Here is a 25,340-nt window from a genome sequence, read left to right on the forward strand (position 1 = left end):
TTATTAATATATGATTGAGGAGCTTGGCTTTAAACTAAGGAGGCAATGTACAAATTTATGTTTCAGTCATAACAAACCATCCATTCACTGGCTGCCTTCCCTCCAAGAAGTTTTAAATATGGGAGAAATCTAAACCAAATATAGAATCCACTTGAGTTGCATGGATCCAATGTTAGAAAAAAATTCACACTTTTAAGTGACTGATTATATAGCTCTGAAAAAGATCACTTTTTGGTTCAAGAGGTAAGCGCTTTTGGCTTAAACCCTCATGAGTCCTGATCAGCCAATAACTCTTTCACAACTTAAATAAGTGTTCACTGACTTGAAGATAAATCAGAAATGCATGCATTGCATCCCCATCTTGCCCTCTCCCATAATCCTCAAATCAGGAAGGGAAGAAAATTATAGCCAAGAGGTATCTCCATGTGCCAAGCTACAAATATTAGCAAGACAAGAGTCTGCTGTAGACATTTTGTAAAACACCAAATAGCATTTGTTCTCCCAGTCTCTGAAGAAGAGATTACTTAAAACCACCCCAAGCATGGAGCAATAAGGATTTATTGAACAATTTTACTACACTGCATCCATCTCTCAGGAATCATTTACCTGTAGGAAAATAGAGGTAGGTACACAGTAAAGGGGAAGGGGCATAGGAATTGCCCACATTCAGTCTCTAGCTGCAAATGTGGATCTGTCTGGGTTCAGAGTTCTGACAGGTAAAGGGAAGGTCACCTTTGCACACCTATGAGGTAAACTGCAAGTAACTGATCAACAAATTTAGTCTACCAATTTGTAGCAGAGAACCAAGATTTCCACCAGGCTAAAGAGCTTCAAGTAACAAATCCCATAGTAAATCATCCTATGTTTGACACAAAGTGAGTATGAGAAGCAGAAAAAAAAAAACACATGACTGGTTTCCTTTAGGATGTTTTAGTTGATAAATTTAAGAGTTGCTTAATTCCAAATCCCCCACCCTATCCATGACTTTGGTCATCAGTAACAGAGATTTAGCTGTTCTAGAATGAGAATAGACATTTGTACTGTCTATTACAGATGGAAGACTTAAAACTACTCTCTCTGAGTTGAGAATACATGCCAACACACTGGATGAGACAACGAGAATCAGAAGAATCTTAGAAGTATGTATATAAAATAAAAGTTGCTCCTCAAAATTAACATCTTGAGAAGGAGCTCACTTTCTTTAACTGCCTTCAGAGAAAGCTCACACACCACCCTTGCAATGCAGCCTTGTCACATCACAGTTATCCCTTGGTTTTGACCCAGAGCAGCATTACCCAGCTTGACTGTTTGCAAAAATTGCCCCGATAGGATGAATGTTACTGTGTTGGTAATAGTCTACCAAATGTGCTATAAGCCCTAGAGACAATCCCCAGAGAAAATTCTATAGCTGTATCGAACTATAGCATAATTATCAGAATGTGTACACTTCCCTCCTAAATGTGAATACTTTCCAAAGAGCAATACTTACTTGACTACACAGCTGTAGTATACTTGCTTAAAACTCAGTCACATGATTTTGGGATCGTGTGTTATAGAATTATGATCTGGAAGGGACAATGTGGTTCAGTCTATAAAGCTGGGATAAAACTTTAAATGGGTGGCTACTCCCTGTTTAGAAGAGAAGCCCTTAACCTGAAATGCTGCCACATTTCCACCACTTTTTAAGGACCTTCTGGAAGAGATGAAAATTAACTCTGTATCATATATGTCATATGCCCTAGGAGAATGTAAAAAATTATCTGAGGCATTGGAAGATGTTTGTTGATTTGGCCATCAGCACCCATTGGTGGGCTTCGGTCCTAGATACTTGAGTGGGGACTAAGAGGTCAGGAATATGGTTTATAGTTGCTGATATCAGCAACATGTCCGGAAACAGGCCAGAGGATGTTGGAGGTGGCAGGGAGGCTCCCAGAAAAGGACTGATAGGGCACCAAAGATATATATTTCCATGCGGTGGCTCACGCCTGTAGTTCCAGCACTTTGGGAGGCTGAGGAAGGTGGATCACTAGCTCAGGAGTTCTAGACCAGCATGGCCAACTTGGTGAAATCCCATCTCTACTAAAAATACAAAAATTAGACAGGCGTGGTGGTGCTTGCCTGTAATCCGAGCTACTCAGGAGGCTGAGGCAGGAGAATCACTTGAACCTGGGAAGTGGAGGTTGCAGTGAGCTGAGATCAAGCCACAGCACTCCAGCCTGGATGACAGAGCGGGACTCCACCTCAAAAAAAAAAAAAAAAAAAAAAAAAAAAAAAAAATCTATCTATCTATCTATCTATCTATCTATCTATCTATCTATCTATCTCCTGTTGTAAATTGTTTATTTTGGTTAACTCCATAATGTTTACCCTCAGGAAGGCTAATAGCACACAGTTGTGTGTGTGTATGTAAAATTTCTTTAGCATCTCTAAAGAATAGACATTTAGAATATGTTTTTATCCCAAAGGACTTAATCTACTATGTAGATTATGTAAGTAGGGCTCAACATTAGAAGAATATTCTTTTTAAGAATTCCACAGCGATCTATAAGGATTCCAGCAAATGCCACCTGTGAGCTGTAGATCCTAGTGGCTTAAAGTATAGGCTTCAGAGTAGATCATCAGAATCCCGCAGCTGCTACTCATTATCTGTGTGAACTTGGGAAAGCTATTGAACCTCTCTGTGCCTCAATTTTCCTACCTGTAACATGGAAATAATGGCATTTCCCTCATACGGATGAAATGAAATGCCACAAGTAAGGGTGGCAGAAGTCATACCGGTTATAAATGCTAACTCACTGCTATCTCATTATTTATAATTTCCATTTTTATGGTCAGAAATCTGGGCCTAGAAAGGGTAAATTGCAATACACTCAAGCTGCTGGATAGTGGAAAAATTAGGGATAATTCTCTTTTATTTCCACAATACTGTTTATGTTAGAATTTGGGATTTACTCCAATGCCTCTCCTATATAATAGCAGTGCTTATTTAAAAATAACATTTTGGTGATTTATGACTCTTTCCATAATCATAACAGTAATCAACTTATTCTAGACTCTGAATTGAGAATTTCCTCATTTTATTTTCAATACACTCCTAGGAGATTTTCTTTTCACTCCTATTGATAGGTGAGGAAATAGGCTTAGAGAAGTTCAGTGAGTCCCTAGAGGTGACACAGCTAGGACTGTCAGAGTAAGAATTTGAACCTACATTCATCCAAATCAAGGTGCCTACATATAGCATTAGAAAATAGTTCTATGACTTGCTTTTAAATGCCCCCAAAATTGCCTGGGTTAAAAAAGGAATTTTGTTAGAAACAAAAATGTGTACATGTATGTCTCTACTCCAAGTTCATTCTCCATAATCTATAACTTTTTAAAAACCCACGTAAGTGGAAAAGAGCTGAAAGCTGTCCTTAGTGCATAACTTTTGAATCCTCATTGAGTCTGGTGTTCTCTTGGCCAACATCTAGGGCAAAGGTTAGCTTGGACGGAGTTTGTGGTGTTTGTGGCATTCTTTTCTGGGCAGTAGCCACGAAAACTACTCTAGGAATGTTATTGGAATTAGGCTCTGCACCATCACACTGTCCTGAGATAATGTTTTGACATATAATGTGCTATCTTTGTGCTTAGACAGATAATGTAGACCTGTCAAATTACACGTACAAAGCAATATTCAAAGTTCCTTCCTTCCTTCCAGGAAGAGTTTTTTCTTTCAAGTTCCCTGGGGATCAGGACTAACTCATCAATATGTGCTCTGGAGGGACAGAGTTATGTCTTCATATTGTTCATATGTGGGGCGGACTCAACCTCTGTTTTATGTTAACCAAAGGACATAAGGTAACCAGATATTTTTTTCTCTGTAGTCATGATGATTTCATCCTTTAACACTTAACTCAGACATTATTTTTCCAGAAGCCTTCCCTGATATCCCTTTGCCGGGTCAGATACCAAAACTCTGTGCTCTCATATCATTATTCTTTCTACCTAGTATTGAAATGGTAGTTGAAAAATCCTGTCTCCCTTTCCTTACTGTGCTTGCAGACAGGGATCATGTTTTATTTCAGGCTGATATTCAGTCCACATGCATCACAGGGAGTCATCGCAGGATCATTATGATGGGTTGGGCATTTAGATATTCCAGTTGGTTGGTGCAGGTGTAGATCAGTCATTTAATACTCAATCCCACCTCTGGCTTCATTCTGATTCTCAGCATAATTACAACATCTTGCACATGGTAGGTACTCAGCAAGTGCACATTGACTTAATGACTAATTTACTGCTTGGATAAATGACCATCTGATTGACAACTGGATATGTCACTAACAGCGTACATTATAATGCTCTATTCTGAGTAAGCAAGAACCTTTGATCATTACAGATCACAGTGACACTAATGCTCTACAAGGAAGTACTAGCCCTTGCCTCTAGATGCCCCCAACGAACCAGGCTTTATGAGGTCTTCATATGACTCCATCAAGACCACTACTGTCTTTGGGCTTGATCTTGTCCCAATACAAACATAATGGTAACCAAAACATAATGATCAAGCTAAATGATCTCTGGGAACTCTGTATTTGGAGTTGTAGAACCCTTACCTGTCTCTGTTGTTGGGAGACTTGGTATCCCATTCCTGCAATGGGCTGATTCTGCATTTGCTGAAGTAGGAGCTTTTGCTGAAGTGGCAAAGGTGACCTTAGCAAAGGCTGGCTTGGTAGAGATTGGGCGGACTGAGAAGATGGTTGTTGCTGCTGCTGCTGCTGTTGCTGCTGCTGTTGTTGCTGCTGCTGCTGTTGTTGTTGTTGCTGCTGCTGCTGTTGTTGGGCTGAAATCGAGCTCTGCTGCTGTTGCTGTTGTTGAGCTGAAATTGAACTCTGCTGTTGCTGTTGCTGCTGCTGCTGTTGCTGTTGTTGCTGCTGCTGTTGCTGCTGCTGCTGCTGCTGCTGCTGCTGCTGCTGCTGCTGCTGTTGCTGGGTGTAGTGTAGGAGAGAAGGCTTGTTCTGAGAAGGCAAAACAGAAGGCATCTGCTGGTTTGCTTGATCTGAGTTAAAATGAAACAAAGGCTTGGTGTTGCCCTGACGGGGCTCCATGGCTGGGTGCGGGTTGTTAATAAAACTTCGACTGAGATCCTGAGGCTTTTGCTGCATGAGCACATCCAGGTGCCCACCCTGGGCTGAGGGGCCAGCCTTGTACATGTAATTAGCCATTACTTTTGACTGGCCGCTGCCGCCAGCTACCCCAGACATGGGGGAGCTCTGTGGGCTGAATGTCTGCTGACCAAAAGAAGGGCTGGGGATTTTCTCCTGCCCAAATGGACCTGGTGATGGTCCAGCAGAAGAGGGCAAGGCTGACCAGTTGGTAGGCTGGTGCTGCTGCTGGTGCTGCTGCATCCGGGCATGCTGCTGACGATTGGCAGCTATCTGTTTGAGCTGCTGGGCATGGGATACTTCCTGCCAGCTTGGCAGGGCCCGACTTGCTCCTGAGCCTGTCTGAGGCTGAGCCTGGCTCTGAGGGACTGAAGGGATTGGAGACGAAGTGGAGAGGGCAGAGTTGGCCATGGAGAATGCCGGGCCAGCTGATGGGGGCCTCAGCTGAGGAGAGCCTGAGGGGCCTTGAGTCAGGCCTGGTGAGTATTCACTTTTGATCACTATTTTCTCCATGGGTAAGGAGGGCCTAGGTGTGCTCCTCTGGCTTTGCTGACCCAAGTCAATGTTAAATGGGTCATCCTGCTTTATGGTGGCATTGATCATATTCTCCAGTTCAAGGTCACTCATGGGAGGCACAGATATGTTGGTCAGTTCATTGAAGAGTTCCTGCAGCTCAGGATCCAGCAGTTGTTCTCCAGGGTCGTCTCCATACCTATTAGGAAAAATATTCTCTTGGGTCATTTGGCCATCCATGTGCTTACTGCAAGACAGAGTCTCTCCTGGCTCCTTCTTTACCTCCTTTAAGCCCATGTTAAACAGGCCATTGCCAGGAGAATGTGTATGGGATGGCAGAGTGTTAGTCTTTCGCAGGGGTGCTTGGCTCATAGGCAAGGTCCCTGACATAATCTGACTTTGTCCATTGTTTATTTGGAGGCCACCTTGTCCTGCAGTGAGATTCTCCCCAACACGAATTCTTTTGATATCAAGAAATGAGTTGTCCACAAAGCCATTGGGTCGCTTGCTGTTGGCAGGAGATAGGTTAACTACCTGTTTTCTTTTCAAGGAACCCTGGAGCTGAAGACAGAAGGGAACAAAAAGGAAAAATAAGAGAAATTAATCCAATTATGCTTCTAATAAAAAGTGATGTGATATTTAAATGTTTCTTCTATTTATACACAAGATTCAGTTTTTGTTTTGTTTTGTTTTGTTTTTTTAAAGGCACAAAGAAAGCACAAATGAAGCACAGTCAGGAATATAATGAAACTCTCAGTAGCACAAACAAAACAAAATAAAATATTTCTGGAGGAGCAGGTCAATTAGGTTAGAGATCAATGGTTCCCATGAGTGGTTCATAGGTCAATGGATAAAGATTCCTTCAAATATCATAAGAAGTTATTCACAGTACCTAAGATTAAAGCACTGTTATTTTCTGGAGCAGGCCAAAATATTCCACACGCATGCACACACAACCCCTCACAGCTACAGATGATCAGAGTGTGCACAATTTTAAGCAACATAGAAAACACTCACAAGTCTAAAGCTGGGACCAAATCTCTAGTTTCTTTTTTTTCACAGACCCAACCCCTTCATCACTATTATCCTCTAAGCAAGTAATTAGAATAGTTCTCAGGTCTAAGGAGATATTCTATTATTGTTCATCTATCTTTCTTCCTATAATTCCACTGCTTTGCATCCAAGCCTATGTAGCAACCTTATGTGGACACACAAAAGCCATGAGATGATCATTTCTCATATGAGATACTTTAAGCACTGATTTTCCTGGGAATTCATTTCTTCTGTTTCCTATATCTAAATCTGATTACCAAAATGCAAGTGTTAATTGCTTAGGCTCTGGAAGCAGACTAAACTGAGGTCAAGTGCCAATTCTGTCACTGGATGCTATGTGACCTCGGCAACTTACCTGAGCCTCAATTTTTTAATCCAGAAAATGGGGATGATAGCACTTAACTCATAGGAAGGGATGAGATAATGCATATAAAAGTTTAGAAAGTGCCTGTTACAGTAACAACTCAATAAACAACAATTTATAGAAAAAGTGTGGCTTACTACATTCTGAAAGGGGAGCATGTCTCTAAATAGCAACATGTTTAAGCTTTTCATGAATGTTAAAGTACTTCATTCACAACCTAGCAATCAGATTATACTTATGAGCCTTAAAATTTACAGAGAAAGACTTAAGAGCCATATAATCACATTCATAAATTAAAAAGAAACATAAAACATTCATCATTCGTCCTCATATCCTTGCTGATTTGTCTCTGAAGTGAGAGACCATATCTATCAAAGTGTGGCTTTCCCAGTGCTGCAGACCCACTGAAATTATTCAGTGTTTGCTCAGCATAACTGTAAAATACCTGAGGCAAAGAAGACATTTCCTAGATAGAAAATTCGATCACTTCTCCTTTCTTGTCTTCTCACTTATGGCTACTCTCTCACCTGCCTGAAGATTTCTAGGTAGACTAAATCAAGAAAAGGAAATTAACATAACTGAGTATGTATTACATACCAAACACTTGAATATGGTTACTTTATTGCCCTTCATCTGCACATCAATCCCATTAGAAAGGTATTATTACCCTTAATTTATAAATAAGGAAACCAATACTCAGACAGGCTAAGTAACTTGCCCAGGGTCACACAGCTAGCAAGTGGGCTTTAACTCAAGGTTTGTGTGGTTCTAAAGCCCATGTCATTTACACTCTACCATGTTCTAATTAACTTGTTTAGGGCTTGGGTCAACCTAGCATGAAGAGGCCAGGGGCAGTAACTACGGAGGCATCCTAGATTTCAGGTAAAAGGATGAGGAATATGAGAACGGCCAGGATGCAGTATAGAGCTGGGTGGGGGGAGGCGGGAATCTGCTTTTTGTCATCTGGCTCATCAATACTTGTTTCAGTCATCCCTTATCTGTCGTTTTGCTCACTCACAGATGGTAAATAGTTATGGTGAATGTGTCACGTTGGTACAACAGATTATAACCATAATCATTGATGATTGGTAATCAGAGAAAGGAATCTGACCCAAGGCAGGGCGATTACTCCCTTCCATGGGAATTTTGGATTTGGAGAAAGTGAGACCAGGCTCTCTTTAGGTGGCTGCATCTACAAAACTTGTGAGCTGTTCTTCCATTATGTTAACTAGAGCCATAGAGGAAGCACATCTGTAGAAAGAGAGAAAAATGAAGCAGAGGAGAGACACATGTTTAAATATCATTCAGGAGCTTGTTTCCAATCCCAGGTCAGCTCTGCACCTCTGCTTGTTTTCTCTGATACACTATGGAATCTTTATAATGAATTTCCATGTTGCTTAAGCTAATACAAACTGGGCATCTGTTACTTTCAACGAAAAGTTCTAACCAAGTTCCCTGAGATGTCACATTTAGTGACGAACAATTTGCAGCAAGGGGCTGGGCATGCTCTGTACCTGGGTGTGAAGCTTCCCCTCTCCCCGCATCTCTGCTGTCTCTGCATGATTTGCTGACTCCTAATCTTGTCCACTCGCTGGTGTAGACATCATCACAGAACACGGTCAGCTATCACCACATTCAGCAGAAACTCAAAGTCACCACTGTCTATCCTCATGCGGTCAGGAAGAACACAGACCAGAGAGTGTCAGCCATGTTGCTTCTGATTTATTTCAGCATAAATTGCATTTGGAAGGTTCTTTCACAACTAGGAAAGAACAAACAAAGGAGTACATTCTTTTTCCAAATTTGGGTTATCACCTTTGATTTATTTTCCACTGCTTTGAAAAAACCTGTTCAGCCAGATTCTCTCACTGCTCCGGCCACTCCCTGGGCAGTGCAGTATGCGCTCTGGGAAACAGCAGTCACACTTTCTTTAGGCCATGAGGAGTGTAGAGACAGTAATAGAATTAGTGATAATCGTATAATAATGAGTCATTTATTGAAGGCCTGAGTGTGAGATGTTGTACTAAGCACTTTATGTGAATAATCTTATTTAATTCTCACAACTCTCAGAATCTTCACAACTCTATAAAGTTGATATTATGTCTTCCCCTCCCCCATTTTGCAGATGAGAAAACAGGTTTAGAGATTGAGTATCTTTTCAAAGGACAGACAGAGTAAGCAACAAAGTCAGGAATCAAACCAGGCATTCCCACTGCACAGCCTGTGCTCTGTAGTAAGTGACACCCTAGGGCCTGACACAAGTAAATGGTACCCACACCTGTGTTTTCAGGAAGCCAGGAATCTCGTCCTGATTCTTCCATTAACTTGCTTTGTTACTTTAGGGAAAATACTCCACTTTTCTGGGCCATAGTTTTCCTCTCCTTTATAAATGGGATTATCTCTGAGATCATTATCCTGCCCAAAGCCAGAAAATAACAAGCAATAAAGGAGGGAAGTTTGGGATCCAAGCACTATGTGTGATGGTGTAAAGTTACCCGCAAGCACAACTGGAGGGATTCCTTAAGATGGGGGACAGAAGAACTCATGTGTGATTCCATTAGGATAAAAGACACCCATCAGAATTTCACTGGGCATGATACTTTACCAAGAGAATTTTGGGGATAGGCTGTGCCCTACCTTCTAGAAGTTTCTAAACTAGTTATATCACCGAGGCCCACTGAATGCCTACATGCAGTAGGCACCAAGCTACCAGCACCAGCACCATACAGTCTAAATGATTCTCAAGGATCACTTTTTGCTTTGAAATATCTCCTTTGCTGGACTAAAATTCTTCCATTAGATACATGGGTTTGAATTATATTATAGAGTCTCTCAAGATGCAAATACTCCAGAAGCAACAGAGGAGGAATACAGTCAATAATACCCCAAGGAGAAACAGTTTATGAGAAAATTCAATGCCAACTTATCAGAACAAGAATAAAGTCCTAAGGGAACAAGACCTAATCAGGGGAATGGTGGGGAATAAAGGCAAGGGTTTAAATAGAGAAGGCTGGGGGTAAGACTATGGGAGTTGGGAGCTCCACACTGTGGACCTTTTCGGTGGCTGGGAGAAAAGAGAAGGGGGAAAGGAGAAGTATTAGGGTAGTAATGTCCTGAGGGGCAGCAGGGCCTGAATATTCCAGAAAACAGTTAATGATACTGGAAAGGTAAAGGGAAGTATCTCCAAAACAAATCCTTCCCCAAGGGCTGACCTACCCATTAGGCATGGGACACACAGTGCCCAGAGCTCACAATAGTTACAGAACAGAAGGAAAAAAATAAGATTTTAGGTTGAAGAACTGTTTCAACATATGTTAATTTAACTGTTTCAGTATATGTTAATATATCTCTCTTTATGCCAACACGGTCATAAAATACAATTTTTAATATTTTTTAAGGAATAAGGGGCTTCAAAGGCAAGAGTACCTGTGTTCTATGAAAGCCTCTCACCTCCTAACTATTGTGTACTGAATGCTTATTCTAGACAGGCACTCTGTGGTGTAAGTTCTTGTTTAATCTCATGGTTCTCTGAGGCTTGTGTTCTTATATACCCATTTCATAAGTGAAAAAAATTGAGGTTCCTGACATTAAGATTACACAGTAAAGATATGGAGGCAGGATGCCAGCCCAGACATGTCTGGTTCCAAAGTCCTAATTCTGAACCACTAACCATACTGCTGTCTTCTCTTTCGGCCTCTACTTTGCCAAATGCTGACAGTGTGCTGGACACAGTGAACCCAGATAGCCAAGACAAAAGGCCAATAGAATGAAGATGCATTGTGAGCACAGGGCAGGGGTAAGGGCATTCAGGACACAGGGGGTTGGATGGCAAGGAGAGAATGATGACATCATTGGTGGGAGGTTGATGGTGAGAGTTCAGGCCATCACTCCCGAGGCTCCAATATAGGACAGGAAAGAGACAAAAGGTCATTCGGTCAGTCAAAAAGATTTACTAAGCAGCAGAGAGAGTTCTGAACCATATCCTATCAAATCATCCCTGGCACGAGGGAAAATATGCAGATGATTAAGCCAGCAGCAGGATGTAAAGGCTTCCAATCAGCACTACATCTCAATCTTTGCACTTTTTCCACTACCTAGGTGGATAAGAAGCATTTTTTATTTTGCATGATAAATCTGTGCCTCACAATTATGTTTAATTCATGAGACTGTGCATTTAATATCACCCTTTCACTGGCCATCCGAGGAAGGGGCTTGTTTTGGGAATGATTTTCAACAAGGCAAGTCCAGTCTGGTTTGCAGATGACACAGAAATCACTGTACTTTCTTTTGCTGAGATTCAACAAACTGTTTCTTTTCACTCCTGTCCTTGTTCTCATTCTTCCATTTGGACACCTAGATGCTATTTGAGGCCTGCGGTCTCTGCTGGGGAAAGGCATAGGCCTGTCCGGGGCAGGGTCCAGACACAGTGGCCCGCCTGCCCCAACAGCTGGGGTTGAAGGTATGAGAACGCCTAGGAACAAGGAAAATCTAGCACAGCAGAACTGGGACTGGGGTCCTCAGTAAACTGCTTCTTTTTAAACAGCTATGCTTCACTTTTCCAAAGGACTTGAAACATAAACTTTCTAGAGGGATTTGAAAATGCCATTATTGCACAATCCTCTGGTTTCTGTTTCTTCCCCTGCCCCCTATCCCTTTCCAAAAAATAAATGCATTCTTTGTCTCCGGTGCTGCCCTAGAAACAGGGAATGTGCCACACAAAGGTAACAATTCAGTCCATAGGTCACTTTTTTTTCACCCCAAGTAGACTTCTGTCTTTCTCAACCAGGCATAAACACAAGAACCAAATCTGCCACTGCCTACATACTCAAGGAAATATCTTGGTTCCATCATCTGTAAACTTTCCTCGGGCTATTTTACTCATGGCTGATTAGAGATAGGATTGTGGATAGATAAAATTAGAAAGAGACCAACTTGAAAGATAATGTAAGACTCTTGATTTGATTCTTGAAGTAAAAATGTTTAGGATCCAGGAATAGTCAATTCTAGCTCCTCAAGTATTTGGAGGTGAGAGTAATTCCTCCCTGCCTTTCCAGCCCCAGCACAAAATAGGATTATCAGGCTTTTACTAACGACAGAAAGAACCTTCACTTCTTAGTTGGCCCTATCAAGTTCTGAGCTTCCCTGTATTACTAGATATTATTTTGTGGCCACACAGTAATCAGGTTTGCCCAACCAGATTTTAAGCTCTTTGAAGGTGGGCATTCATTGCCTTATACTTCTCCAAGTTTCTTTCAGTACCTACCACAATGCTGGGCATATTCTACGTGTTTTAATAATTATTCGTTGACCTCAGTGCCTGGGAAATGGGATCCTTCTAACTATTGCGTGGGAGCAGTAAAACAATGCTAAAAAGGAGGTTATGGCTTGTGGGGAACATTTTCATATCAAATTCACAAGCAAATTAATGGTTCCACTAGAATTTTGCTTGAGTGATTATTTTCCTTTTGTTTTTACGTTTTTAAAAACATTTTTATACATTTTTTTAGTAGAGGTGCAGCATTGCCATGTTGCCCAGGCTGGTCTTGAACTCCTGGGCTCTGGCTATCCTCCTGCTTCGGCCTCCCAAAGGTTATAGAGATTACAGGCGTGAGCCACCATACCTGCCCATTGATTATTTTCCTTTAAACCCTGAAGTCACGAGAATGTGAAGTCCTGAGAACTAGAACTGTGAAAAAAATGTATTGTCATTCATGTGAACCAGAAGTGAAGGGGTGTGTGAAGCTTTGTGATTGACACAAAGTGTTGTTGAGCTTCCTGACAGGACTGCAAAGCTGGGATGAAAGTTGAAGCCCCATCTGGACTCCATACCCTTCCTGGGTGAAAGCACTGGAGCAGACACGGAGCCAGGACATGTTTCCTTATGAATTTCAGTAACTCGTACTTTCACTCCTTCAAGAAAACATGCGAGGTTTTTTTGTTTGTTGTTTTATGTTTTAGGGCTTTTGTTGTTGTTTTTCTTTCTTTTTTTTTTTTTTTTTTTTTCCTCGAGATGGAGTCTCACTCTCTCGCCCAGGCTGGAGTGCAGTGGCACGATCTCGGCTCACTGCAACCTCTGCCTCCCAGGTTCATGTGATTCTCCTGCCTTGGCTTCCCAAGTAGCTGTGATTACAGGTGTACACTACTACCTCTGACTAATTTTTGTATTTTTAGTACAAACAGAGTTTCACCATGTTGGTCAGGCTGGTCTTGAACTCCCGACCTCAAGTAATCTGTCCGCCTCGGCCTCCCAAAGTGCTGGGATTACAGGAGTGAGCTACCACACCTGGACTTTTTGTTGTTGTTTTTAGTGTAAGGGTCAGAGGAGGCATATTAGATCTTTCTAGAAAATTGGTTCCATAACTTTGTTCCATAAGGTTTGTACCCTGAGAAATGTGACTATTTTAGTCAACAAAATAGCTTTTTTTTTCTTCTTCTTTTTCTTTTCTGAGACAGGATCTGGTTCTGTCTGGAATCAGACAGAACTGGAACCATCCAGGCTGGAGTGTAGTGGCACAATCTTGGCTCATTGCAGCCTCAACCACCCAGGCTTAAGTGATCCTTTCCCCTCAGCCACTGGAGTAGCTGGGACTACAGGCATGTGCCAACACACTTGGCTAATTTTAAATTTTTTTGTAGAGATGGAGTCTCATTATGTTGCCCAGGGTAGTCTGGAACTCCTGGACTCAAGGTATCCTCCTGCCTTGATCTCCCAAATTGCTGGGATTACAGCTGTGAGCCACTGTGCCTAGCCCAAAATAGCTACTCTTTATGAAGCCCAAGATACAGCTTTATATAGAAGCAGGAGCAATGCGAATTCAGGTTCTGTATAGAGAAAAGCAGTTAACATACTGCCCTTCTGAAGGTACTCAATACCAAGCTCTCCCGTATTCAAAATTTATTTGATGCCTTCCCCACCTCCCCTTTCTTAGATTTAATGGTTGGCTTGTGGAAGAGTAACTAAATGACTTGGAATTTGCCTCGGAAACACTCATCATTACATGACAGAAAAAAAGGCATTTCATGATAGCATTTTGCCAGTGTGGACACTTCCATCACTTCCCCATGGAGAATGTTCCAAGTTTATCTTTAACCAACAAAATAGTCATTGAGGAGAAGGGGAAGTGAACCAGCGCAACACTACCTTGGAAAGGGACACATCTCTTATCAAGATAAATGGGAAGCTGTGGGATCTAGAAAGAGCACAAGACTCAACCGCCAATAAACCTGGGTTCTAAATGCTTCTCTCTTCCTACTTACTGCACACGTCTAAACTAGTCACTTACCTTACCGGTATGATATGGACAATAATACCCCATGTCTCAGGGTTTTGGTGGGGCTTAGCAACATGCATGTAAAGCATCAGCATTATTCCAAGCTCAGAGCAAAGCTCTGTCACTGGCAGCTCTTTTTCAGTAAGAGAGGTGAACTTGAACCTTAGGCTGGTCTGACACTTCCCACTGTTATCCTGACTATCCTATGAACAAGGCATGTGCTAGAAAAAGAGAAAATGAAGGTAACAAAACCAGATTTTTTTCTCCTCATCTGTAACATTGAATTTGTTTACCCATTCATTCAATAGATACTTATTTAGCACCAGCTGTACATTCTATAAGGGTGCCTACATCATAGGGTTAATGCAAGGACCACGTAGTTAAAGCTCAAAAAGAGCCCAGAACATTGCTCTTAAAACACTGTTTTCAGTTGGGCGTGGCGGCTCACGCCTGTAATCCCAGCACTTTGGGAGGCCAAGGCAGACGAATCACGAGGTCAGGAGATCGAGACCATCCTGGCTAACATGGTGAAACACCGTCTCTACTAAAGATACAAAAAATTAGCCAGGTGTGGTGGCGGGCGCCTGTAGTCCCAGCTACTTGGGAGGCTGAGGCAGGAGAATGGCGTGAACCTGGGAGGTGGAGCTTGCAGTAAGCCAAGATCGCGCCACTGCACTCCTGCCTGCGCAACACAGCAAGACTCTGTCTCAAAAACAACAACAACAACAACAACAAATACCCACTGTTTTCAATTAATGCTAGAATTAACAAAAAGAAACAAACAAAAAGGAATTTACCAGTCTGTCTGGAAACATAGCGAAAAATAGTAATACAATATGATCATTGTTCTGGAGACTTGTGCATGGCCTTATTGTTGTAGATGGGAGAGACTCTGCCTGAGAAAGCTAGAAAAGGAATCCCACTCCCTTACAATGAAGTACCCCTCAAATATTCAAATGAATATCATGTTTCATATTATGATATTCTGCTAGTGGCAGTGTAAACAAAACTTGTTGTCCAATGACAGGGGGATGTTTATATTAAATTAAAAAGTTCAAACTAGAGTTATTTTCCCATGTACATTAAACAATATCATTCCAGATCCATTCAGTGATAACCAATAGGATGACCTTGCTGACTATATCTTTAGTCATCCTGACTAGTTACTGCAATTGTAATAAAGCAAGGATCTGAGGGGCCATTCAGAGATGGACCCTTTGTGTTTAACAGAGAAATGCACATAATATTCTGTAAAAGCCTGAAAAATCCAGCAGCTTTGTGCATGAAATACTTTAACCATGACTCACTTTTTGCCCAAAATATATCAAAGCAAATCCAAAGTAAATGCTATGTCTAAAATGTTGGCAATTCTCATGAAATTTCTAAATGCCCTCCTCAGCAGAATGCACAATGCATTAAGTATCATTAATCAAGTGGCTTCTCTCTCTCCTTTTGCTTGGAGGGCCCAGTCTGGAAAGCTTTCTCTAAAGGGCGTATCTCAAGGTCCATCCTACTTTCCCTCATATTTTTCTCCTTGCTGTAACGATTTTAGCACTTTCTGTCGTATATTGTTCTTGGTAATTGATTCAGGTCTGTAAGTTTTTTCACTTCACTATGATTACAGAAGCCAACAGAAGAGACAGTATCTTGTGCTTCTCATCCACTCCCACATGCCCGTCCAAACTCTATTCCAGGAAAGCACTCAATGACTGTCTGACAATGTGACTTATCAGGCATTTAGTAGCCTGGGAACATCAGATGAGTCAGTTTATGGGGCATCTATGTTTCTCTGCCATTGGCCATGAACCATGTCCCCTTTATAAGCCATATAACTGATTCTTAGCAACTCTTTGTCCAACCATAGAGGAACCAGTTTAAATATCAGCAAATCCCATCTGGCAGGGAGAGTGCCCTAACAGTGTTTTAGGGTTGTTTATTCATTATTTTGGGGTTTGAATGTGGCTACCAAAAAGCTCCTTTCTTTTTGGGAAATAATATGAAACACAGCCACCCCTAACTTCATGGCAGCATTTCTCCCTTCATCTTCAATGGTTTACCCAACATCAATGGGTATGAAAGGCCCCTATCCTGTCCTTCCCTGTCTCTTTCTCTCAGGTCACATTCTTCATTCTTCTTCAGGCTCCTTCTGCTTTAAGAACATGAGCAACCGAGTATTCTCCATCTGCATTTGGTGACTCTGCCCCCACATCTCACCTCTTTCTGCCCCAGTGTGTTCTCTAGATAGCAACAAAAGGGATCTCCTTAACCCAAGCTCCAGCTACACTACATTTTTTTGTTTGTTTTTAATTCTAAGAACACAAAAGATCATTTCCATTTCAGATGCAGGCCTTTTGCATATATTGTTCCCTCTAAACGGATACGCTCTGCCTTCAAGTAACTCTTCCTTCTCTTATCACAGTTAGCTCCTTCTTTTCCTTAAGTCTCAACTTAATGTGACCTTCACAGAGATATTCCATGGTCATTCCATCTAAAGTACATTTTCATGTTTGTTTTCTATATCTTGCCTCCTTTACAGTACCTACTATAATTTCCAAATACTTTTATTAATTAGCTTCCAATTTTTAAGTCTTTTTCCACATGTTATAAAATAAGCCCTAGAAAGGGAAGCCTGAGTCACGTTTGTCTTAAGATTTGAATGACAAATTTCATTCTCAATATAATCCAAATAAATATACAATAAAAAAGATTATTTAAAGCAAATAAAAATGTCTAGAAGAAAACACATCGAGATGCTGACGTACTTTCTGGTGGTGGCATGATGATAAATTTTTCTCTTCTACTTTGCTCATATGTCTGTGCTTTCTAATTTTTCTATATTGAACATATATTAACTAAATAATTAAGACTTAAGTGAACATTTATGAATTCATCAGCCCTTGCTAACGCCCCTTCTCTGGGAATCTGACCCTACATTTCCTAGTAGAAGGAGCCTGAAGTGGAACATTTCATTTCTCCCAGCAGACTGGATCAAAGTAGACATTTGACTCAAGCTGGCCCTTTTAAGTGCTCTTCTAGTAATCCAGAATTGAAACCAGGTCTTTTTAGCAGTATCTGTAGGCATTTGAAATAAGAGATATGGAAGGTCGCCTATATCATAGTCATTCTCAGCCGTGCACAGCAATAGGCAGGGAAAGCAAGTCTAAAGAGATAAGAGAATAAAACTCATGCAGAAGGAGAAGCTATCATGAGAAACTAGATTGAAAGAAGGAGAAGAGGGGAAGAAGTGAAGAGGGATAGGGGCAGTGAAAGGGGGAGCGAGAAAAATGTCCTGAAAACTTTCCAATTTCCTAATTTCCTAATTCCAATTAGGAAATTTCCTAATTTCCAATTTCCTAATTCCAGAACGTTGGGAGACTCAATTATATCTGCTACAGTAGAAAACCTCATAACCTTCCAATAAATCTCCCCTCTCCCAATTTTCATTTTTGCTTGAGATACTTCAAGAGGGCTTTTATTACCTGCAGCAAATAATTCCTAACTAAAACAAAGAATAAAACCAATAATCACACTCAAAATAAAGTTTTCATAAGATAAATGCATATTTTTCATATTAATTAATCAAAATTAAGTTGAAATGCTGGAGAGAGGCCAAATGGACACATTTATTTTGGTTTCTCTTTCAACTTTCCACATTGGTCATTAACCCCACTCTTCCACATCCTTTATGAAAGGAGAGCATTATGAATGAAGACTGAGAGGTGCTGTTCCATGACAGCAGAATTCCAACAGGGTGTCTATTGTTTCCACATCTCTCTCCATGGCATTCCCAGGGGAGGTCTGGAGATTACATCTCCACCAGTTCTCCCCTCAATGCACAAAAGCATTCTGAAAATAAAACTTCAATCTGAATCATGTTTGGACAACCCAGGACTGCAATGTGTTAACTGGTTTGGATACAATCACCTGGAGACACAGGTAGGATGATCAGACATTTTAAGAGGTCCCTGCAATTTCAGGCTCATCTTTAACTCCATTACAAAGGAATGTTAAGCAGCATTTAGAAGGTAGTTTGGCAAAGTACCTGAAAGCACCAAACAGCTTCTTTGATGTTTTTGGCATTGATGTCATCATTCTTTTGAAAGTTTTGAAGAAATATTTTTCTTATAGCAACTGTATCTAGGCTCAATATAAAGTGTTGATATGTGTTTTCTCTGGGCTAATGTTAGCCTGAGCAACTATGAACCCTTTAGACAGATACTCTCTTAGAAGGTACCTCAACTTTCACTCCAGTCTATGTTTATTTTCACATCAAAGACACATCTAAGGGGAAATTGCCTAACTAGCTCCATGAAATATGAAGAAGTTTACTAAGATATTTGGTTATAATGGAAAAACAAAAACAAAAACAAAACCTACCCTCCAGGCAATTTAAGCCTTTCATGCCTGGAAATGAGAATTTTTAATGGCTGATAGAAAAGTTCCTTTGCTTTCCATCAGGCCTGAATGCAGACTTTTTAAACCAGGCATTAAAATCCCACTACGTGCCACTTATGGAAAATGTTTCTTGATTATTTAAATGAAGTTAGGATGGAGGACAATAAAGCCTTTATATTGTTTGCAGTTCAACTCTTCTTTGAAGCAATGTCCTATAGCAATACAATGCCCTCACTTTGATCTGACTTGCTCAGCTCAGTAATTATATGACTGAGATGCATTCTCCACCTGACAGATTCTAATTCTTCATGTGTGGCCATATTCTTTGAAGAGAAAAAAATACCACCTCACTTATATTGAAAAACAAAACTTTTAGCCAGTCAAAGTTGTGAATCAATGGTAATTCTCTTTGTCAAAGCAGTAAGCCCTCTTCATTTGATGAGAACCACTGTTTCTCAGAACATGCTTAGGAATTTCTTGAAGCTTATCTTTAAACAAGAATATGTTACAGTTCCTTTCTATGAATTCATCATCTTAAAGGAGAGACAGCAGAGTACACTAACCTGAGCCTTTGGTTATCTGCTAACTGACTGCCCCTGATTAGAAGGAAATATCCACCCATTCTGAATGGGCCTGAGATAATCAGACACTTCAAGGAGCTCATTCTCTATCATTCCTTAAAGAACACTTTACAGTGTTGCTTGAGTCTGCTGAAAATTTTAAAAGCGCAGCCTTAACTCAGTGAGTCCCTAATCCTTAAAAATATTACTGCTGTTTATTTCATTTGCCTTTCAGACACAATGCAGGACAGATTTAAACAGAGAAAGCTCACCAGCTACAGCCTTGTAAATTGCTTTTAATCCAAGATGTCAGCAGGATTGATGCCACTCAAACTTTGGCTGCCCCTCCACCCTAAAACATACATTTCTTCGCTGTACCTGCCTCATGATTAATATCTTGTATCCACTAGTTAGGTTGCTAGAGGATAAAGTGCTTCCTTACACATGACCACTTCGCTGCATTTGTCAAGACTCTAAATATGCCATTGTAACTATGAACAGAGTCTTTTTTTTTTTTTTTTTTGACCAGTGTATTTTCTTTACTGGCCTCAAATCTCAGCTCAAAACTCACTCCTCAGAGCCTAATTGTGATCACTGCTCTATTATTTGTGCCCCTGAAAGCCACTCTGTTCATGGTTTGCCTTCCTTGTGTATTTCATGTTTTTGGCTTATAACTGTTATTATGTCTTTTGCAGTCCCCCGGCAAGATTATAAACACCATTTTGTGTCTCCTATTATCTTTCACAGCAATATATTGTAGTGGTTAAGAGCCCAAGCTTTGGCATCAGAGATCTGAATTTAAGTCCTTGTTCTGTCCTCTATGAGATAGGAGCTTTGGGGTAGTTTACGTAATATCTCTAGGCCTCAGTTTCCTCCTCTGAATAATGGGGTTAATAGTTCCAATTCAGTGGTTGTAATGAGTCTCAAATAAGATAATGTCTATAAAGTCTATAACTCAAAATGTGACAAATAATAAATACTTAATAAATGCTAGTGTGGCACTGTGATATAATACGAAATGTATTTGCTCTCTGCCCCTGGGTCCTGGCACACAGTTACTGAAACCCTTGGGTTCTCTAATATGATAAGTGTTTCTTTGCAAGCTAATGAGATGACTGATGGCTGGGGGCTCCTGGATAGCCTCAGGAGGGGGGACTGGTTGCCAGGGAAACCAGCCTTCTGATGAGAGGTTTGGGACTTTCGGCTTCACCGCCCAAGCTCTAGGTAAGAGAGAGGGGCTAAAGGTTGTGTTGATCACCAGTGGTCAATGATTTAATCAATCATGTCTACGTAATGAGGCCTCCATAAAATTCCAAAAGGACAGGGTTCGGGAGCTTCTAGGTTGCTGAACACCTGAGGGTGCCTAGAGGTAGGGCACCCAGGGAGGGCATGGAAGCTCTGAACCTCTTTCAACCGGCCTTGCCATATGCATCTCTTCCATCTGGTTGTTCTGTGTAGCTCTTATAATATCCTTTATAATAAACTGGCAAATGTTAAGTGTTTCCCTGAGTTCTATGAGCTACTCTAGCAAATGAATCAAACCCGAAGAGGAGGTTATTGATAGGAACTCCAATTTATAGCTGGTTGGTCAGAAGCACAGGTCACAACCTAGGGCTTGTGACTGGCATCTGAAGTGAGGGAGAGTCTTATGGGCCTGAGCCCTTAATCTGTGAAATCTGGTGCTCTCTCAGGTAGACAGCGTCATAATTGAGTTAATTTATGGAACACCCAGTTCGTGTCGGCTAGAAAATTGCTTGGTTGGTGTGTGGGGACCTCTCCACGATCACCACCAAACTCCTGGTATCAGGAGTATTCTGTGGTGAGTGACAGTAGAAAACACACTTTAGCTTTCCCCATCTTTAATAGTCAGCTATGATTTTTATGTAGTCTTCTGGGTCTCCCATAGAACACAGCATACCTCAGGAAAGAGAAGCAGCAAATGGCATTTATTCGGTGACTACTTAATAAAAGGTGCTTTCTAAATATCATCTCATGAATCCCAGCTCCCCTACTTACTAGTAGTGTGACCTTGGCCAAGTCACCTAACTAATGTACCTCAGTTATCTCATCTGTAAAATACACATAATCATTATCCTTATAGGGCTGCGGTAATATAAAGATTAAATAAATACAGGTAGACTGCTTAAAGCAGTTTCTGACACATAGAAACTGACCAATAATACCAGCTATTATTACTACTAAATCCTTACAACAATGTTGAGAGATGGATAAAAGAAACTTCATTTTATAGACAAGAAAAATAAGGCTATAAAAGTGTAAGCAGGCTGGACACAATGGCTCCTACCTGCAATCTCAGCACTTTGGAAGGCCAAGACAGGCAGATTGCTTGAGTCCAGGAGTTCGAGACCAGCCTGGGCAAGATGGCAAAACCCAGATTCTACAAAAAATACGAAAATTAGCTGCGCATGGTGGTGGCATCTTAGTCCCAGCTACTTGGGGGGCTATGGTGGAAGGATCGCTTGAGCCCGAGAGAAAAAGTCTGCAGTGATCATGCCACTGCACACAACAGCCTGGGCAACAGTTTGAGTGTCTCAAAAAAAAAAAAAAAAAAAAAAAGTGTAAGCAACTTGACCAAGTTCGTCCAGTCAGTAATTGAACCAGATTTTCCTGTCTGAAAATCCATGCTCTCTATAAAATGTATTAACTAGAGGAAACATCCATTTCATTCTGGAGGGTTATTCCAGGGAAGCACTACAGTGATAAGTAGGCCCTCAGAGAACTAGACATCATGGGCAGGGATGAGAGTCAAGCAGGCCTGGGAAGAGTGGGTACAAGTGAGCTCAGTGAGATGCAGAAGTGTGGTCTGGTTTTGACGCCATGCAGAGGAATGTGGGCTTCATTATGAAGATCGCGGGTAGGCATTAGTGGACTTCAAGCAGGGGAGCGACATGTCAGTAATGTATTTTAGAAAAATAACTGTAACTATGAAATATTTGTGTGTGGGTGGGAGATAGGATAGCTTAAGCCTGAAGATGGATGAGGTGTCAGCACTCAGTAAGACAGAGTGAAAGCTGGACCCGGGCTATGGTGGTAGCAGCAGAGATGGAGAGAATGAGAAAGAACTTGGGAACCAGAAACCAAACAAAGTTTATGATTAATTCCATGTGGGAAGTGTAACAGAGAGAGAGGAATTAGGACTAAATACAAATTTCCGGATTAGTGACTGGGTAGATGATGGAGTTATTTGCTGCTGAGAAAAGGAATGTAGGGAGAGGAGTGTGTTTCATGATGGGGATGGCAGGCAAGCAAACGATGCGTTCAAGTTTGGGCATGTTGAATGTGAGATGTCTGTGGGGCATGAAAGTGGAGACATCTCCTGCTAGTGAGATACTCAGGTTTATAGATCTGGAGGGAACTCTGGTCTGTCTGTGCAGATTGGGTTGAAATGCACATAAGCATTGGTTGAAGGAATGAATGTGGCTGTGAGTGTCTAAATGGATTGGGAGGAAAGAGAAGAGAAAAGGATGAGAATGAAACTCTGGGGAACACCAAGATTTAAGGAGCCAGGAGGAGAGGAATAAAGTAGAGGAGATGAAGGGCCAAAAGATTATGAAAGAAGAGAGTGTTTCAAGGAGGGAGTGAGCAACCTCATCAAATGCTACAGAGGTCACCTGCGATAGGGAAGAGCTATGCAGGTGGCATCTGGCATTTGATGGTGATTGGGGACAGGTGCCAAGTTGCAATGTTTTGAGGAGTAGATGGAAGGTAACTAAAGGGAAACAAAGTAGGCAGATTATTCTTCTTAAAAGACCTACTGGAGGAAGGAGAAAGGACAGTGGCTAGAGAGAGTTACAGGGTAGAAGACTTCCTCGTCATTTTTAAATCCTTCACAGCAGCTGGTACAATACTTGGCATTTTGTAGGAACAAAGTTAAACATTCTTGAATGGATAATTCCGTCATCTTGCCTAATCCTTTCACTTTATGTTGTTCCTTTTCTTCCCAATTTTCCTCCTCTTTTCTATCCCAACAGGAAATGCAGAGAGGCTGCAATTCCTTGTTCAAATACTAGGTGGAAGACATAGAGTTTGTTTCTTCTGCAGTGGCTAAACAGGTTGTATGTAATAGGAACTTCACTATGCGTCTGAAGCGGAAAAGATAAGAAAGAAGTCAGGCCACAAGAAACATAGATATTACAGAGAAAGCATCGGTGTTGCATTCAGGTATTCTTTTGGTTGGGTTCTATTTCCAAATAAATATAGGTACATGGCAAAATCTTATTCAAGGAACAAAAAAAACCAACCAACCAAACAAACAAACAAAAAACAACTCCATGAGAGACTTACAAAAGAGATGGATGGCATTGAGTGCGTTCAATGAAAATTTTGGTAGCATATATTCTCAGGAAATCTAAGGATATTAAAAGCCTATTTAAAGTAGTATCTTATTTGATCTTGATAACCAAAGATATTTCAAAGCATCAGGATTGGGTCTAATAACTTGTTAAATTAAGGCCACATATGGGATTTGCTTTTGACCAGACAGTTTCATGCTCCTGAATAAGAAAGCTCTAATAAAGTTTGATCTTTGGATGCCTATCATGTATTATCAAGCCTATCATTTTCTCCATCAAAGAAAATATAGTCAGAAGCCAGAAAATAAGGGTGTGGGGAGGGGGAGTGGGAAGGACAGAACAATCCAACAACCCTTGATCCATCTCTGCATCAGGTCAGACCATTCTCCACTATCTGTGCTCACACAGTAAGCAGACATCACTTTATTTCTTGCTTTTGCTTCCCATCATATTTTTAAACTTTCAATATCATTAAGGAACACCCTTTTTTCCTCCATGATAGCTAGTGTCACAGGTGCTTTTTTCCTCTTTTTATTATTTTTGGCAGCAGAGAGATTTTTTTTTTCTCTCCCATTGACCTGTACCTGTTCCTAGCAAATTCATTGCTTCATGACAAGCGCCAACATAGTCATACGCAGATGCAATTTATCTTTGCACGCAGCTGGTCCGTGTGCATGTGTGTCTGTGTAAGCGTTCTTCTCTTCCATTGTTTGAATCCTTTTAACTCCACTCAGATCTCTCTAATCACAGTTTGGAATTCACCTGAATTTCCCTGCTGTGAGAGCTGAAAAAGCTGACATCAAGTTGCTAAGACCACAGCTCTGAAAAGGAAATAGCACATCTTTATTGGTGGAACACATTAAAAGATGTGAATGTGAGGTTTTTAAGTAAGATGCTCCATACGCATAACCTCTAGGTGCTTGACAGTGACATTGTCCCACATGTTGGCCATCTCCTCCATAATTAAAGAAAAGCTTTGAAAAAAGAATACAAGTGTTTGATTTTCACAGTAAAACACTATTCTGGGAATTCAGAGCCCACAGCTTGCTATACCCAATCCAAAGCACGGAAATTGTTCACACAAATCTTTTCATGAGGTTGAGGGAGACTTCAGCATTCCAGCTATATTCTGCTCTGAGGGAAACATTTTAATTTCTTATGATTTCTTATGTGTCCATTCACAAGGTTAGTTTTCTTTTTCTCTAAAAAAAAAAAGAAAGTTGCTATAGTAACAATCATCTATCACAAGGCCCCTACTTGAGTACTTACAAATGCTGCTCGTTAAACAAGCAGATCCTTGTGCCACATGGAAGGCCAGAGAGAAACATCAGTATATCAAGATTGTCAAAGATGAACTAAATGGTGAAAATAAAATATTTTTAAAAATGGAAATGGAAGCATCAATGGATGCTTCCATCGGATAAGGCACTCTATACGTAACACAGCTATTTCTCTACCACAAGACCAACCAAACAATTTCATAGTGATCAGACTTGACAGGGCCTTGAAGAAAGCAATTAAGAGGAAATGGGCTTAGGCCATTCCCAAAGACAGTCTGATATCTGGTTTTTGCTCAAAACTCAGCAGCCATGGTGTGTGGTGTGAAGCATGACCTGCGGCAGTGTCCATCTCAAGAGCATGGCCTCGGGCATGCCGCTCAGAGGCCCTGGACTGAAAGCAGGGCTCAGCCCAAGAACCTGTGTACATCCACTTCCTTTTCCTGGGGA

At 41.0% G+C, this 25,340-nt stretch overlaps 1 protein-coding gene across 3 annotated transcripts in view; it reads right to left on the reverse strand.

Moving 5' to 3' along the window:
• Positions 1-25,340, reverse strand: part of MAML2 (mastermind like transcriptional coactivator 2) — a 367,687-nt gene that overhangs the window by 111,521 nt on the left and 230,826 nt on the right. For all 3 annotated transcript variants that reach the window (XM_015115509.3, XM_015115508.3, XM_015115506.3), the window contains one exon: positions 4,596-6,218. In XM_015115509.3, coding sequence (XP_014970995.3) covers positions 4,596-6,047 — 1,452 coding nt within the window. In that variant the 5' untranslated portion in view covers positions 6,048-6,218. The remainder of the gene's footprint in view (positions 1-4,595; positions 6,219-25,340) is intronic.

Source organism: Macaca mulatta, chromosome 14, assembly GCF_049350105.2.
Source record: "Macaca mulatta isolate MMU2019108-1 chromosome 14, T2T-MMU8v2.0, whole genome shotgun sequence".
NCBI classification, from domain to species: domain Eukaryota; kingdom Metazoa; phylum Chordata; class Mammalia; order Primates; family Cercopithecidae; genus Macaca; species Macaca mulatta.